A 17,401-nucleotide genomic window follows, 5' to 3' on the forward strand; every position below is an offset into this window, starting at 1 on the left:
CAGTCTTCTAACAGTGCGTGGCATGGTGAGTGTGTCTTGAGGGCTATTTAGCAGGTTATGGGGGGTTTTACTGGGTTTGGAGGTGTGGGGGAGGAGGCAAGGGCGTAAGTATGAGAGTTAGTCTTGGATCTGGACTGTAGGTAGAGGAGTTATGCTTGATAGAAATGTCGCTGGAGGTGCAGTGTCTGTTCTTTAGGTATTTTGGGGGAGCTGGGGCCATGTGGGTAAGTGTTGAAGGGACGGCTGAGTTACGGGAGGAGGCCAGGATTGCCCATAAAGTGCTTAGAGATGTGATGCGTGCATCAGTGGTGTGATTGCGGTGTTTGTAGGAGAGGGGTGGTCAAAAGAGGTGTAGGGCTGGAAGGAAGGGGGGAGCTGGGACAGCAACCCGGAAGGAGGTTAGGTCATGGCCCATGATTGCTAGGTTTGGGGTGATGTGGCAGCATGTAAGGGTGGTGTTCAACCGTTTGAGTGGAGGCCCTTCTGGAGCACCATTTGGCGCCACTAATTTTGGAGCTGTTAGCCATGGTGGGAGGGCATATTATAGCAGTGGTGAGATTCAAAGGTGGACAATCCCCACCTGGAACACTGTTCGAAGGTCGAAAAGAAATGCAAGTGTGGCACAATACCATATACAGGATATTTTCACATTGCACCCACCCTATTCCTAAGAAGAGTAGACCTTCTGGGGGGACCATCTGCCTGGCAACACCACTACTGGAGGCAGTTCTTGGTTAGCAACTGGATCTTGCTGGCTCTGAGAAGAATGCAGATCAACCCTGTGTCAAAGCTGGCACTTCCCAGGCATCCGGAAGTGCCTGGGAAGTGTATGGCTGTTGGGCTGGAAAACGCTGCCCGATTATTTATTTAGTCCTTGTATGCTGCGAACAACGAGCCGTCTGCAAGAGGAAGACTACATCACAGCTCTGATGATCAACAGACTTCCTTGGGGGGTATTGGATCCCTCCTGCATGGTAACAAAAGGATGAAACCATCTGCACGCCCGTGTAATCACGGGGCAGCTATAAACCCTGCGGGTATATCATCTGCTGCACAAAATAATTCAGCTGCCAAAGTACCCACTACCCTGCAAACTCACTTATCCGCTTTTTATAAACCAATAGACAATAAAGTTGCACAAGTGGGGAAAGCTACTGGCGAGGAACTCCAAGTTGGGGGTTCTAATCAGTCTGCTATGCCAGCAAATCTGTCTCCCCAATAGGGGCGGGGAACGTAGGTATGCCTCCATTGGCTGTGCATCCTGAATCCACCTATAATCTCATCACAGAGGGAATGATGAAAATGGCCGGGTCTCCAAATGAGCCAGGCCATCTTCTACCTTGCCCTCCAAGTTCTTCAATGGATGGCTCTATAGCAATCGACAAGCCTCCAGAGAACTCTTCGACTATCATCGAATGGGTGGATGATCCAGCTATAAATGGTTCTAAACGACTCAACCGCTCTGCCCTCTTACAGGCATTTAATACAATTCCTGTGCTGAGAACCTTGAACACTGCTGACATAGAATGGATTACCCTTCCAGCCATAAACAATCATCGAATGGTGTGCAAAGTTCAATCGGTTATTATTACCGATCTGGTGTGCGAGTACAAAAGAGAACTGCAATTGATTGGTTTGTCTCCCCACCTCTTTGACTCCATCGATGATGCAATCTGCTTTAATGAAACACCTCTTCCAATCACTGATCCTCCCTCCCCAAAGATGAATTGCCTGGATGCTCGGGGAGAGATGAAATCTGCAGTAATTGCACAGCTTGTTGCCTTGTCGAATATCAGCAAAGACTGGTCTTGGCTGTCATCGCTAGCCATCACTTTTAATCCCGCCATGGACAACATCCCAAAGTAGAAAGGCTTATTCCTTGACGATCTTGTCCTGGAATTCTTGCGGGTTCACAAATTTGTATACGTGGACACAAAATTACTCTTCTACATTAAATGTTGACATTTTATTGTGTCAAGAGACTATGGGCCTCATTACACGGACGGCGGTGGACCAAAGTGCTATTAGCCCCTTGGTCCATGCCGGTAAAATACCAGCACCGCCTTGGTGGAAAGGGGAATTACCGCCCTATTCCAAGGTTGGTGGGGCGGTAATTCCCCCTTCCCCCATTGCCCTTTCCCATTCCCATTTTTGCCCCATAGGGCATAATGGGAATGGGGAAGGTGCTAATTACGGCACCGCAAATTGCGGTACCGTAATTAGCTCCTTGGTCCCTTTGCGGGTTGGTTTTTAACGCCTGCAAAAAGCAGACGTTAAATTCTCCAACCCGCAAAGGGACCTCGTATTAAGGCAGTAAAGGTTAACGGTCACCGGTACCATTAACGGTGACCGTTAACCCTTACCGCCGTTTATGTGTGAGCAAAAGCTCCTGCTGCCGGGATTTATTGTCCACCAAGTGATAGCCAAGCGTGGGCCGAGGGGGAGGCCGTATGGTGGATTGGCTATATGTGTGAATACCAATCTAAACTCAGTATACAAGCAGTTTATAAATCCACAGCATTACTGGCTTTGTTGGTCTTCTTCAATGAAGCATTTTCTGATCCTTACCTCATCATTGCCCTTTACCATAACCCGGCACTATTGAAGATAGCAATTGTGTTTCATGAGCTTGATGATTTGTTCGATGAAGTCATGTCCCAGCATCGGCATGTCGAATAGTGATAGGAGGTGACTTTAATGCCCTTTGCTCTAACTCGCATGATTCATTTCTAGCTGAAGCAAGATCCTCACCGGTCATACACAGAGGCCAACTATGGAGAGAGCATCTAGCATTTTGGTATATCTCATTCATTCCCTTCGACTCTATGGCTCCTCTCCATACATGGAGGAGGGGCTCTAAATCCTCGTGTATTGATCACTATGCTATTTCAGCAAACCTGCAGGACAAGTGCAGTAGAATTTCGCTACTTGAGCCCGGCCTGGGCGATCACTTGATAATTCAATTGCATTTAGATGTGACTGTTGGGAGACTAAAAAATGATCCAAATCAGACATTCTTGGAAGGGGATCGCTCGGGCATTTCTATACATTGGAGCACTGAGCTTTGTGATAAGATTAATGCCATGGTTGATGCTCATCTTCCCTTTGATGAAGGCAATTCCAATCCTTATTTATCCACCCAAATGGAAGCTAGTTGGTACTCGACTGTTATAGAAAGAGCGATTGCCAAACTGCGCAGTGTGAATAAGGATTCTAGGAATTGTAAATTCAACTCAGGTTGTAAGACAATACAAGTGGCTAAATGTCTTAAAATATGCTGCCATCCGAAAACCTAAGAGTGCTTTTCTCTCTATTGAGGAGTTTCATAAGGGAAAAAGGCCTTTTGTAACACCTATGGCAATAAGTGCTTGAATCATAAACGTTATATACATAAGATGCTTGCAACTTTATGTCGTAACGACAGACGCTCCACGTGGGCTCTGCTTAGGGCGGACTCTAATACCCTTAGCACTGACCAGGCCTCTATGATATCTGCCGTCGGGTTCAGAGACTAGCCGCACTAACCGTCTCTGAACTAGTCTCCAAACCCAACGGCAGGAGATTCTCAGCAATCCTAAGGGGGATTCATCCCGTGATTTTTTGATTCAACGTATTGGAACCCTAGATTTGGAACATAGCTTTGATATTAGCCCTGATTTGAAAAGGACACTGGTGTGTCGAAACACGTGTTATCCTAGAAGGGAAAGTCAATAAACACAAACCAGTTCATTAATACCAAGTGTGGCGCAGTTCCTCAAGTGTGTGGCAATACTCTCAACTGTGTCTTCAAGGGGACGGGGTCTGGTTCCCCTTTCTTTGCCCTACACAAACTGCGACGTAATTCCATTTTGGAATAATAACCAGGTTCATGGGATTGTTTTAAGTTGGTACAAAAAAAAAACTATCCCTATTGGGGTTGGGGTGAATCAGGGATGCAATTTGGGGGCAACGTTATTTAACTTATACCTTTGTGGAATCAATGAAATCTGGGCAACTCAAATTAGTTACCCTGCAATGTTAGCTCATTTGAAGATACATTGGCTCGCCTTCGCTGACGACATCGTGATTTTCGATCATACTCCGTCCGGCCTGCAATCCAAATTGTCCCTGTTCGCTTTTTACTGCAGCGCCCATAACTTACACTTCAATGCGGAAAAGTCCCATATTTTTATATTCAGGAACCTAAAGAGGAACCCTTTCACTTGGAAATGGACCATTGATAACATTCCAATCGCACAAGCTACCAACATTAGGTATCTAGGGTACTCAATCACTGACATCAATTCACTTAAAATGTGGAAGGAAGAACTGAACAAAAAGACAACATTTCTTGCAAAGCAAATGAGTATGGTTAACATCAAATATTGAAAATTCTCTTTAGTTCCACTAATGGAATTCTACACACTAAAAGTTGAATCAATAATATTGTATGCTCTGGATATGTGTCTTGCAGACATTGATACATTTCTTGATCAGCTTCAAGGGGGGGTCTATGGAAGGGTGTTTTCCATCTAGCTAAGTCCATTCCTAATGCTGTATTGAGACAGGAGCCGGGCCTTACTTCCTTGTCAGCACGTTATAGTTGGCGGCTGCTGTCAAATCTAGCAAAAATGCTATTCCCCCCATAAAACTCACTTTATGAGGATTTGGGGCAGATGATAGTTGCTTCCAATCCGCCATCAATTTCCAAATACTACGCCAAAATGGTGCCCTTACTAGCTGAGATGGCTCGTACTCCTTCGGACTTGGAATTTCGACTAGCACACGTAAAGCACCATCTCTTTGACCACGATTGGTGTAAAACCTTGAATACAATTGAGGCCTTGAAATCCTACAAAGAAGCTCCAAAATGTTGTACCGCGAGATTGCCACATAAGCTTTATCTGGTACAATTTCCATGCACCAAAGCACGGGACATTTACTTAAGGTTTAAATTAAATCAAATGTTAACGTTGTAAAGAACTAAGAGATGGTTGCCGCATATGCCCTTAAACATCATCAATGATTGTAGATTTTACAATGATGTCATTCAGATAGAGTCCACCAAACATCTGGTGGTATATTGTGCATACTTTGAAAAAGATTCTATGTCAAGACTCGGAGGCTCAGATTATGCTCAAACTTCTCTTTACTCACTCGAGCAGCAATAAAGAAAAAACAACAATCATGAAAAACAATAATAAAACTACAAATCCCAATAAAACCCAACATATTTGTAGTTCATTTTTCATATGTAGTTCGTTTTATGTTTGCTTCCCCCTTTCTTCCTGTGTGCCTTGCCTTGCGACAAGGCAACCAGGCCCTGTAAAATGCCCCTCTCTCCACAGGGCCTCTCGGCACTGTCCATTCTCTGGAGCGCCTCACTCATACGCAGGCTGCTGACGTGAGGCCCGTCAGATTCTTCTGAGTAATCACTCATATTAGTAGTGCCTTAAAAGATTTATTAGCAGTTTACTTGGGCTGCCCCCGTCATAATATATATTTTTATAGCGTAGCTTGGCGAGTCTCAGAATCAGTTGGCAGTTTTTACTGGGACTGAGCCCGTCAATGAGATCTATCACAATCTCTTAATGCCTCCTCCCCAGCAGGCAGAATAATGAGAGGTCTACACAAAATCAACTAGCTGAGCCAGTCTATAGGCATGCAATTAATTGTTGCCTGCGGTACCTGTCTTCGCCATTAGATGGCGCCAGCGGCTCACTGACCAGAGCTGCTCCTCTTGTCACAGACTACAGCAAAAAATGCTGTCCAACGCTGGATTCTTTTGAAGAAAGAGGCTGAACTTCAATCAATCAACCTGCGCGCAAACAGAGAAGCTGCTTTCACAAAATACTCTGAACGCAATGGCGCCGGAACCCTGAGGGTCCCATCGTGACGTTGCGCACTTCCGTGACTACAGTGCCTCCTAACGAGGTACATCTGACACCGGAACGAAAAGTCCCGTCGCGTCCTCCCCTGCGGATATGCTCCGCCAGCTACGAATACGCTGCGTGTTTCTTACACGCTTCCCTACGCTTGTGTCCAGCTAATAATCATATATATGTGATACAGTACATTCTCATTAGTCAATGTCAATACATAAAATACATATGCATCACTTATCTGGGCTGCTCGAGCAGCAAAGAAAGAGGAAGGACTTTGGAATTACGGCATGTTATAGAGGAGAAGTGGTCGTGATTGGAGAATGAAATCACGTGTTCATAACAACCTATGAAAAATGAACTACAAATATGTTGGGTTTTATTGGGATTTGTAGTTTTATTATTGTTTTTCATGATTGTTGTTTTTTCTTTATTACTGCTCGAGTGGGTAAAGAGAAGTTTGAGCATAATCTTTCGCCTCCAAGTCTTTAATAGAATCATGACTTTCTGTAACGAATGTATGGAAAATCTGTATTGTATTGATGCAACTGGAATTGATAGAGTGGGCGGCATGGTACCTGCAAGGAAATGCTTTTGGCTATCCTGCATGTGGGGTAATTGTACAAAAACTATTTTGTTGCTGACCAGGCTTCTCACAATTATAAATCTGGAATTGGAGAACAAGATCTCTGCAGAGAGTTGAATGTTTAACATCCTGATATGGCCAATGTATATTGGTTTCTATGCTAGTGACTTGGAGAGAAATAGTGCATTCTGTAGCCTTTATCCTGTTAAGCAACACTCATTAAATGTACTGTGTTTTTTGCTTAAATATGATGCAGCACAACAGGTTCGACCTAACATTTAGGTAAACTGTGGTCTGGTTTATTTCCCCTGCCCTACCTTGTTTTATATGATGTAACTTTTCTAATAACTGGAATGCTGTTCTGTATATGTTGTTTATTGATGGAATTGTGATATTTATAATGTTGATTCTTCTTTTCTTACTTTTTGCAAATGTATTTTTAATTTAAGAATGATGGATGTAAATGTTGTAAAGGTTTGTTGATCAAACTAAAAACAACGGTTTGAAATAAAAATAAAAGAAATTTTAAAGCTGTGAAAACAGGAAACTGGGGGAAAGCAGAGAACTGTCAAGCTTGGTGTCTCGGCTATGTTGCGTACCTGATCTCAGTACCGGGCTGCTGTTCTTCCAGTGGTGTTCATCTTCTTGTGTCCAGGTTGCGAATGTGGGTATTGTACTACACAGAAAGTAGCCTCAAAGGATCACGCAGGAACACCCAGAGACTGACAACCTGCACCAGATGGTAGCTACCCCAGATTTTCATAATGCAAGAAAAGTGTAGTGTGCTGGGCTTGAGAGTCCGGATGAAAAAAAAGTAGAGCTTGTCCAAGAACTTGAGTGAAAGGAGGCAGGGCCTAGTGAGAGGTTTTCAGCTGGCAGATATGAGCGCACCAGGAGAGACTGGGCAGGCAAGGTGGCAGGCAGGCACCAGGAGAAGACTCCAGGAAGACAAGAAAGAGGGAAGGCAAGCACAGGGGAACAAGGAAAGGACTTAATAGGAGGTAAGCACGCCCTGGAGGTAGGAGGGCGAGAGAGCTGGCCAGGAGGAAAGGGTAACAGGAGAGTGCCTATGGTATAAGGCTGGGAGAAGGGAGTCAAGGATTCAGTCAGGGTATGAAGCAAGGAACACAAACCAACAGAACGTGTTAAGACACATTGGGTTAATTTTGCAGAGGGTTTAAATCTCCTGATGCCGTCAATGGAGAGAGTGAACCACTCATTCGCATGGGCAGGACGATGGAAGGCTCTGTCCACAGGGTGCATGCTCGAAAGCATGACACTGGTCCTCTGCGCCTGTGTACTGGTTGTTCAATGGCGGTTCCCACTGAACGGGAACGTACCATATCCCCCCTGTCCTGCTGTGCCCCCCGCACTCTATGTGGTCTGAAAGGTGTTTCCACCTGGATGTAGCAGTGTGTACAGAGAGAAACGCCATCTCAGATGCTGCTTGCAGGTGAGTCGTGGTCCCAGACGGTGAATAGACCCTCAGGGGGCTGCATGTGGGGACGTGTCACCTGTCAGAGCCAAGCTCCTTGTCAGAGCCAAGCGCCTTGTAATCACGAAGGAGCTTTTGAACTCGTAGTGCAATAAACAAGTTCTTCCCACCAATGTAATACTCAGGTGTGCTTAAGAACAGACTGAGCGTTCAATTGGTTGAAAGATGGTTGGACGATGAATAGGACACACTGGAACCCCGATGGCTGCAAAGAAAACACTGGGTTAACATCTATTGTAATTGACGGTACAAGTATCATAAATGACAAATGGTAACCCACCTGTCTGTGAACAAAGGTGCGCATAACGCATCAGGCATGGAGTAGACAGCAATGGGAACAGAAACAAGTCTAAGGAAACAATATGAGACCAAGGTAAGACAAGGACTATTAGGGGATTAAGTAGAAATGATAATTCTAGCAGTCTTTTCTTAGCCGTGTGTCTTTGAGCAGAGTCTCTTGTTGTAAAGAGCAGAACAGGAAGGACGTAGCCTTGATGACATAAACAAGTCCAAGAAAATCCAAGAAATACAAGAACACCACCTACACCGCCGAAACGAGGACGCCTAATGTCCCACACGTGCTGCAGGCAGTCTCAAGTCCAGCACAGAATATCACTATTCCCACTGACACGAGTACGCCTAGGATTGATCTTCTCCTGTAAGGCCTTGTAAAAAGAAATCCAAAACAATGTCCGTGAAGCAAGCAAGTCCATAGGCAATCCGGGTCATAAATCTGAAGTAAACCAATGCGGTGAAAATAGAAGACGTAAGCAGAGCCAATTAGACAATCCGGGTTGTAGCAATACAGCAAAGGCAAGGGTTGAATGGGCAAAGCAAAGGCAAATCCGTATAGCAGGCAAGGGTCAATAAAACGTAGAACCAGAATTCCAAGAAACGCTACTGTTCCACGGCAACCCCCAATGCCTCCGAAACAGTCTTTTGTTCAAAAGGATGCCCGCAGGTTTGTTCATACGTTTAATTCCTAATGTGTTTCTTGAGAAGCTGCCAGGCAAGCAAGGGCGCATAGTCGGTGGTCGTAAGCTAACAGTATCCTCCCCGGAAGGCACCCCTAGTCCCCGGGAGGCAAGGAAACGGGACAACAAGGCGGGAGCATGGATGTTGGACTCAGGCTCCCAAGTGCGGTCTTCAGGACCGTAACCCTTCGAATCCACCAAAAACAAACACCTCGAGAGAGTTTGGTGTCCAAGATCGCGTTGACCTCGTATTCCTCCACTCCTTGGACCAGTAAGGGGGGGGGAGGACGGGCACACAGTCTGGTCTGCTCAGAACATGGCTTGATCAATGAAATATGAAAAACAGGATCTATCTTCCATGAATGAGGCAAATCCAATTTGACCACAAGAGGACTAAGAACCTCTTTAATGAAATAGGGGCCCACAAAGCGAGGCAACAAGCTTTTGCGTCCTGGGATATGGAGATGCTTGGCAGAAAGCCAGACCCGCATACCAGAAGTGTAAAGCGGGGCTGGTCGGCGATGGGGATCAGCCTATTTCTTAGCCTGCCCCTGCGCATGTGTCAAATGTTCCATGACACAATTGCGTAACAAGGATAGATCCCTGAGACAGGCCTGAACAGCAGGACAATCCGAGGATGAGTTAATGTCCAACAGTAAGGAGCAAGGATGCTGTCCATACATTGCATAGAAAGGAGAGACCCAGGTGGAGGAGTGAGCAGAGTTGTTGTAGACGAACTCTGCCATGGACAACACTGAGAGCCAGGTCTCCTGATGTTGTAAAATAAGACACCTCAAGTACTGTTCCATGGTGGCATTGAGCCGCTCTGTTTGACCATCTGTCTGGGGATGGTATGCAGTAGAATACCTCTCATCGATGCCCATAGATTGTGTGAGATGCCACCAAAAACGAGAGGTAAACTGTGCACCCCTATCTGATACTATGATATCAGGAAGACCAAAAAAACGGAAAACATTCAGCAGAAACAAGTCAGCCAGAACAGGAGCGGACTGAAGACCCCGCCATGGCACAAAGAGCACCAATTTTGTGAAACTGTCCACCACTACCCAAATGGTGTCAAAACCGCCAACCATAGGGAGTTCCACTACAAAGTCCATGGAGATCATAACCCAGGGTTGTGCGGGTATGGGTAGGGGTTGCAATAGGCCCATTGGTTTGGCTGGGGTGGTCTTACATTGGGCACACCAAGCGCAAGTCGCGATGTACTGAATGATATCTTTAGACATGGAGGGCCACCAGCACCAGCGTTTAAGTAATTCCAGGGTTTTTCTAGGGCCAGGGTGAGCCGCCAACATGTCACGAGGATATGGAAGTTCTACGAGTATGAGAATCCAGCATGTATATTTTACCCTGAACGTATGGCAAAGACAACCACATCCATGTTAAGGTCGTCCAGTTCTGGAGGACCCCCTAGGACCCACTGCTGGATGGCAGTTTTCAATGAGGGTTGCAATGTACAGCCACATACAACCTGGTTGGGCAAGAGGAGGTGACCTTCCTGTAACCGGGGTTCCGGTTCTCCATGTAGCCGAGATAGGGCATCTGCTTTGGAGTGCAACACCCCTGGACGGTAAAACAAGACAAAGTACTACATAGAGAAAAACTCATGCCAACGCGCATGACGCGCTGTGGTGCATTTCAATGATTGAAGAGCTAGAAGGTTCCTATGGTCGGTGTATACTTGAATCGGTGTCTCAGCTCTCAAAAGATGATGCCTCCAGACTGTAAATGCTTCTCGAACAGCCAATAGTTCACGCTCTGTAAAAGTGTAATTTATCTCGTATGGAGTGAGCTTATGTGAGTGGAAGGCAACTGGGTGGAGGACCCCGGGATCTGGACAAGGTTGAGACAGAACCGCCTCCACTGCTACATCCGAGGCATCTGCCTCCACAACAAACAGCTGTTTGATAGTTGGGTGCTGTAGCACCGGAGCTGAAGTAAAAGCTACCTTAAGGATATCAAAGGATCTTTGTGCTTCTGGATTCCATAGGAACGGATGCTTATTGCTTGTTAATGCAGTGAGCGGGGCTACAATGTTAGAGAAGTGCCTGATAAAGCGACGAGAAAAGTTTGCAAATCCTAGGAAGGACTGCAAGGCTTTCAATGTGTCCGGTACCGGCCAGTCCAGTAATGCCTTGATCTTTGCTCGACTCATCTGAACACCCTGATTAGTGATGTCATAGCCCAAGTCCACTGCGGAAGCATGGAATATGCACTTCTCCAATTTTGCGAATAACTTATTATCACGCAAACATTGTAGTACTTCAGTAACATGTTGTACGTGCAGTTTGCGAGAAGGGGAATAGATCAATATATCGTCTAGATAGATGATCAGAAATGATCGATCATGTCCTGGAAGATGTCATTGATAAAATGCTGGAACGTGGCAGGCGCATTACACAGCCCGAATGCCATGACCAAATATTCAAATAGGCCATACCTGGTTTTGAAAGCCGTCTTCCATTCATCCCCCTCTCGTATGCTCATAAGGTTGTAAGCACCCCTAAGGTCCAGTTTAGTGTAGATCACTGAGGACCCCAACTGATCCAAAAGAACAGAAATCAGAGGTATGGGATACTGATTCATATCATCACTGCGTTAAGGTCCCAATAATCTATACATGGTCTTAGGTCCCCCTCCTTTTTTGGGACGAAGAACAAGGGAGAGGCAGCAGGAGAACGGGAGAGGCGAATGAAGCCAGAAGCCAAGGCCTTGTCTAGGTATTCCTTCAATACCGCATCCTCCTTCATGGTAAGGGAGTAAATCCTCCCTGAGGGAATCTTAGCTCCCTCCTTCCTTAAGGTCTATTGGGCAATCATATGGGCGCTGGGGCGGAAGCTTCTCTGCTTCGCCCTTGTCGAAAACATCTGTAAATGCCACATATTCTGGAGATATGGTGGTATTGAGGATGCCACCAACCACCGAAGCTGATTCCAATAGAGCTTAACATGGGTTGACCTGCATATAGCTTGACGGACCACAATGATCTAGGCAATGCAGTGAGGTAAAGGAGACAGACCCGGTAACCCAATTAACAAGGGGGTTTTGGACTCTAAGCCAAGGTAATCCTAAAATGAGTCGAAATTGGGGTGCAGAAATAACATCAAACGAAATAACTTTGCTATGGGAACTGTCTATAAGGGAGGTCAGAGGCACAGTGGATTCAGTTACCAGACCTCAAAGAAGCATCGTACCATCAACCGCATTGACCGCTTCAGGTTGTTCCTTAGATGCAAGTGGTATGTCCCAGTCCCTGACATACTGGATATCTATATCATTTCCAGTTGCTCCGGAATCTAAAACAGCTTCGGAGGACCAGAGCTGTCCTTCACGACATGCAAGGGTGACACTAATCACGAAGGGGACAGAAAAGCTGGAGCCCTGAAAAAAAGTGCTCGGCATAGGGGCTCCCTCTATTGCCGGGTCTTGGTGTTTCCCGATTTCACTGGTTTCTTGGGACATGAGCGTAAAAAGTGACCAGATGAACCGCAGTAAAAACATAAACTGTTCTTCTTTCGGTTTTCTCTTTCTTCCCTAGACAATGGTCCTCTTACCGCCCCTATTTGCATGGGTTCCCCATTGCCCGAGACAGAATTTGTAAGGTTGAGTGGGACAGGAGGAAGAGTCCTCTTCTCCCCTTCCTTTCTGCCTTTTGAGCATCGATCTGGAGAACTAGATCCAAAAAATTGGGAAAAGAGGCAGGTACCACAGGTACCGTAGCGATGGTTTCTTTGAGTGAGTCTGATAGACCCTTGAAGAAAAAAGTCGCCTTCTTCTCATCCGGCCAATTGGTTTCAGCTACTAGCTGGTTGAATCTAGCGAGGTATGTCAAAAGGGAGGTATCACCTTGCTGTAGGTTAAGTAGCTCGAGATCGGTGGCTTGAGATTTGTATCGGGTGTCAAAGACTTTTTTGAGGGACTCTATAAGGGCGTCGCAATCAAATAACAAATGGCTTCCCTGTTCCAAAAGAGGATTGGCCCAGACTGCAGCCGTACCACCCAAATTAGACAAGACAAACGCAGCTTTGGTAGTCCAGTCGGGGAATGATGTCAGTCTACATAAAATTTGCAGTCTGCATTGATTTATAAACGTTCTGAAGGCTTTGGGATCGCCTAAGAAGCGTTCAGGAGAGGCCAATGGAAACTGTGCTGCCTTATTACAGGCACCGTCTCTGGCTTGGCCTGGGCACCGGCTGTGCCAGAGCCGGATGCCGCGGCTATCGATGGAGGCTGAGTAACACCGACCCTCAATCCCGCCTGAATGTCATCAATGCGTCGATGAGTGGCGTCATGCGCTGTATGCATGTCAGCACGTAAATCAGCCACTATTGAACCAGAGTAGCCAGGGGATCACCAGCTGTGTCCATTTTAAGGCTTCTGATTCTGTCAGAGCCAAGCACCTTGTCAGAGCCAAGCGCCTTGTAAGCACGAAGGAGCTTTTGAACTAGTAGTGCAGTAAACAAGTTCTTCCCACCAATGTAATACTCAGGTGTGCTTAAGAACAGACTAAGCGTTCAATTGGTTGAAAGATGGTTGGACGATGAATAGGACACACTGGAACCCAGATGGCTGCAAAGAAAACACTGGGTTAACATCTATTGTAATTGACGGTACAAGTATCATAAATGACAAATGGTAACCCACCTGTCTGTGAACAAAGGTGCGCATAACACATCATGCATGGAGTAGACAGCAATGGGAATGGAAACAAGTCTAAGGAAACAATATGAGACCAAGGTAAGACAAGGACTATTAGGGGATTAAGTAGAAATGATCATTCTAGCAGTCTTTTCTTAACCGTGTGTCCTTGAGCAGCGTCTCTTGTTGTAAACAGGAAGGACCTAGCCTTAATGACATAAACAAGTCCAATAAAATCCAAGATATACAAGAACACCACCTACACCGCCGAAACAAGGACGCCTAATGTCACACACGTGCTGCAGGTAGTCTCTCAAGTCCAGCACAGAATATCCCTATTCTCGCTGGCACGAGTACGCCTTGGATTGATCTTCTTCTCCTGTAAGGCCTTGTAAAAAGAAATCCAAAACAATGTCCGTGAAGCAAGCAAGTCCGTAGGCAATCCGGGTCATAAATCCGAAGTAAACCAATGCGGTGAAAACAGAAGACGTATGCAGAGCCAATTAGACAATCCGGGTCGTAGCAATACAGCAAAGGCAAGGGTTGAATGAGCAAAGCAAAGGCAAATCTGTATACCAGGCAAGGGTAAATAAAACGTAGAACGAGAATTCCAAGAAACGCTACTTTTGCAGTCCGAAGAAACAATCAGAAGCGCCGGAAAGCGAAAAGGGGCGGCCCTAAATTGGTGTGGTAGCAACGCGGGAGTCACGTGGGCGGAAGGCAAAACGGACATGTGACTGAAGCCGCGTCAGGTGCCAACTTCTCCACGGCAACCCCCAATGCCTCCGAAACAGTCTTTTGTTCAAACGGATGCCCGCAGGTTTGTTCATACGTTTACTTCCTAATGTGTTTCTTGAGAAGCTGCCAGGCAAGCAAGGGCGCAAGGTCGTTGGTCATAATCTAACATCACCCTGCCCAATTCCTGAGGGGCTCGAAGCACCAGGTTTCCAAGGGAACTGTGAGAAAAAGCAACAAATCAAACGAGGAGCGTGGAAATGCTCCAAGGATCGGTTGCAAGCACCATAGCCTGTCTAGTCAATCAGAAAGTACAGTCTCCCTCTCCTGATGCGGGAATCAAAGACAGCTTGCACTTCATATTCAGGTAATCCGGCCACAAGCACAGGGGGAGGTGCAGATGGTCTACGGCCATAGGGCTCTTCCTAAAAGGGGTTCAGCAGGGAAATATGAAACACCAGATGGATACACCCCCGGCAGCTGAAGTTGAAATGCTACTCGGGATATAAGGTGAGTTATGCAGAGGGGGGCCAGGAATCGAGGAGCCAATTTTGAAGGGAGATTGCATAGAAGCAGGTTCTTAGCAGAAAGCCAGAATGCATCCTCCACCTGATACAAAGGTTCCTGGTCGTGTTTGAGGTCAGCAGAGGCTTTGTGGTGAAGGGCATCCTGCTGCAGTAAGAGCAGTACTTTGAGGTAAATGTTCTGTATCTGTTGCCCCATTGCATTGGCAGATGGTATTGCACGCCGTGGAGTGGAGGTCAAAGGCATTTTCTTGGGATGAGGTCTATACGTGCAATGGAACAGGCTTATATTGATGAAGACATGGAGCGAGGTATTGAAGGCCACTTCAGAGGAATCAGATACTCGCACCAGTTGGTTTAGAGAGCATTTGACAAACAACCTAAGTACTGCTCCCAGGTCTGGTTGGTTCTTTCCATTTGCACGTTTCTCTGAGGGTGAAATCCCGAACTCAGTGCACAGTGTACCAATGTGCTGGCATAAAACAGTCCAGAAACATGGGAGGTACTTAGGTCCTCTGTCAGATACTATCCGTTCGGGAAGACCATGCAATCTATAAACTTCATGAAAAAAGGCGCAAACCATTTGAGCTGCAGTGAGTATACCAGGGAGTGGAATGAAATGTGCCAACTTGGAAAAACAGTCCACAACCACCATAACACAAGTATTGCCTTGAGAAAAGGGAAGGTCCATTATGAAGTTGGTGGCAATCGAGTGCCATGGGTATGGAGCCCTTTCCAGAGGTTGAAGTAGTCCTATCGGGTGACTAATGCTGGTCTTGCTTTGAGCACACACTTTACACAACTTTATGTATTGTTGCACGTGGTGCAGCAATTCAGGCCACCAGAATTGACGCAAGATGAGTTCACCCAGGGCTCTGACACCCTGATAGTCTGCCATTCAAGAGTCGTAAAAACTGGACAAAACAGCTTGATGGATAGAAGGGTCTAGCAGGTATAAGCAGCCACGATGGAACAGAAGATCGTTCTGGGTCTGTACTTCTGCAAGAGTACAAAGAGCGGGTATTGCAGGGTCTTGTGAAGTATAGTCTTTGACCCATTGGAGGTAGGGCTTTATGGCATACAAGAAAGGTGCTGCCCAGGCCAGGGTCTTCCCTGTCAAGTTGCTAAGGATAAAGCCTATCTTAGCTTTATGCTGGAATCGTACCTTGCAATGGTTCCAAAACTCCATGAGCTTTTGGGGATCCCCGGCATACTTCAGGACGATGAGTGGGCAACAGTAGTTTCAGTGGTGGTAATGGCAATCTCCCTGCTCATGGTCCCCACAATGCAGTATTTTCTTGCTAGAGTATACTACTTCAAAGTGGAGAGCTTGTAGTCCCTGAGTTCTTGCAAGGCCTCCATGTCCGTATCAGAAGGTAGGCATCTTAACTTGTCAACCCTGGCATCTCGCCTGTGTTGTGTACCTGATCTCAGTAGAGTACTGGGCGGCTGTTCTTTCAGTGGTGTTCATTGTCTTGTGTTCAGGTTGCAAATGTGTGTATTGTAGTACACAGAAAACAGCCTCCTCAAAGGGTTTCCCATGAGGGAACATGTGTAAACCCCCAGAGACTGACTTTTGCACACACTGTAGCTATCCCAGATATTCGTGATGCAAGAACAGCCCAGCGTGCTGGACTAGGAAGCCTGGAGGGGAAACAGTAGAGCTTGTCCAAGAACTTCAGCGAGAGGAGACAGAGCCTGGTAAGATGTTTTCAGTTGGCAGGTATGAGCACACCTGCAGGCACCAGGAGAGACCCGAGTAAGGCAAGCATGAGTGCAGGCAGGCACCACGAGAAGACTCCAGGAAGACCAGCAAAAGGGCAGGGAGGTTCAGGAGAATAAGGCGAGGATAGAACAGGAGGCCAAAGCGCCCCAGAGGTAGGAGGGTGCGAAAGCTGGCTAGGAGAGGAGGAAAGGGTTGCAGGAGAACACATAAAAAGCAAGGCTTGGAGAAGGAAGTCAAGGATTCAGGTAGGGCACAGAGCGAGGAACACAAACCAACGGAACACATTAAGATACGTCATACATACAATTTGTCATGAAGCTCCTTCTAATGAGGTTGCTTTTCCTGAGCAACTCCCTTCTACAAATGATACTGTGAAAGCGGGCTCCATTGCCTCACAGTCTGTTACTGCTTCAACTCCATTCAACTGAAAATGTGTCTGACAAAATTACAGACAACCACAGTTCTACTGCTCCTGTTGCAAAGTGCTTTCAAAATGTATTACACAACTTTATCCAAGACTCTTCGACCTCAACAGGTTGGCAAGGCACTCTTCTTTCTATATTATAAGACACGGCAGCCTCTTTGCCTTTCCTTTCAGTCTTGCAGCTACCACAAAAATCTGTCTGAGCTGCTGGACTGCTTCTCTTTCTCTGCTTCACCAGTCTCAGCTTTACTGATTCATGATCAACAAGCACCCATCTCCCTTCCCCAGCTTTTGGTACACATTTCTGTTTCCAGTAGTTACCACAAAGCGGTATTGCCGCTCTTTCAGTCTTGGATGATCTTGCCATCCTTATATCAGGGGACTCTGGGTTTACAACAGTTTCAACCACTTCCAAAC

General features: G+C 46.3%; 1 protein-coding gene across 1 annotated transcript in view; it reads left to right on the forward strand.

Moving 5' to 3' along the window:
- The first annotated feature begins 14,321 nt into the window (after positions 1-14,321).
- Positions 14,322-17,401, forward strand: part of UBE2M (ubiquitin conjugating enzyme E2 M) — a 503,284-nt gene continuing 500,204 nt past the window's right edge. The window contains exon 1 of the mRNA XM_069639034.1: positions 14,322-14,395. Coding sequence (XP_069495135.1) covers positions 14,386-14,395 — 10 coding nt within the window. The 5' untranslated portion in view covers positions 14,322-14,385. The remainder of the gene's footprint in view (positions 14,396-17,401) is intronic.

This window comes from Ambystoma mexicanum, chromosome 1q (assembly GCF_040938575.1).
Source record: "Ambystoma mexicanum isolate Mex_15411 chromosome 1q, UKY_AmexF1_1, whole genome shotgun sequence".
In the NCBI taxonomy this organism is placed as follows: Eukaryota; Metazoa; Chordata; class Amphibia; order Caudata; family Ambystomatidae; genus Ambystoma; species Ambystoma mexicanum.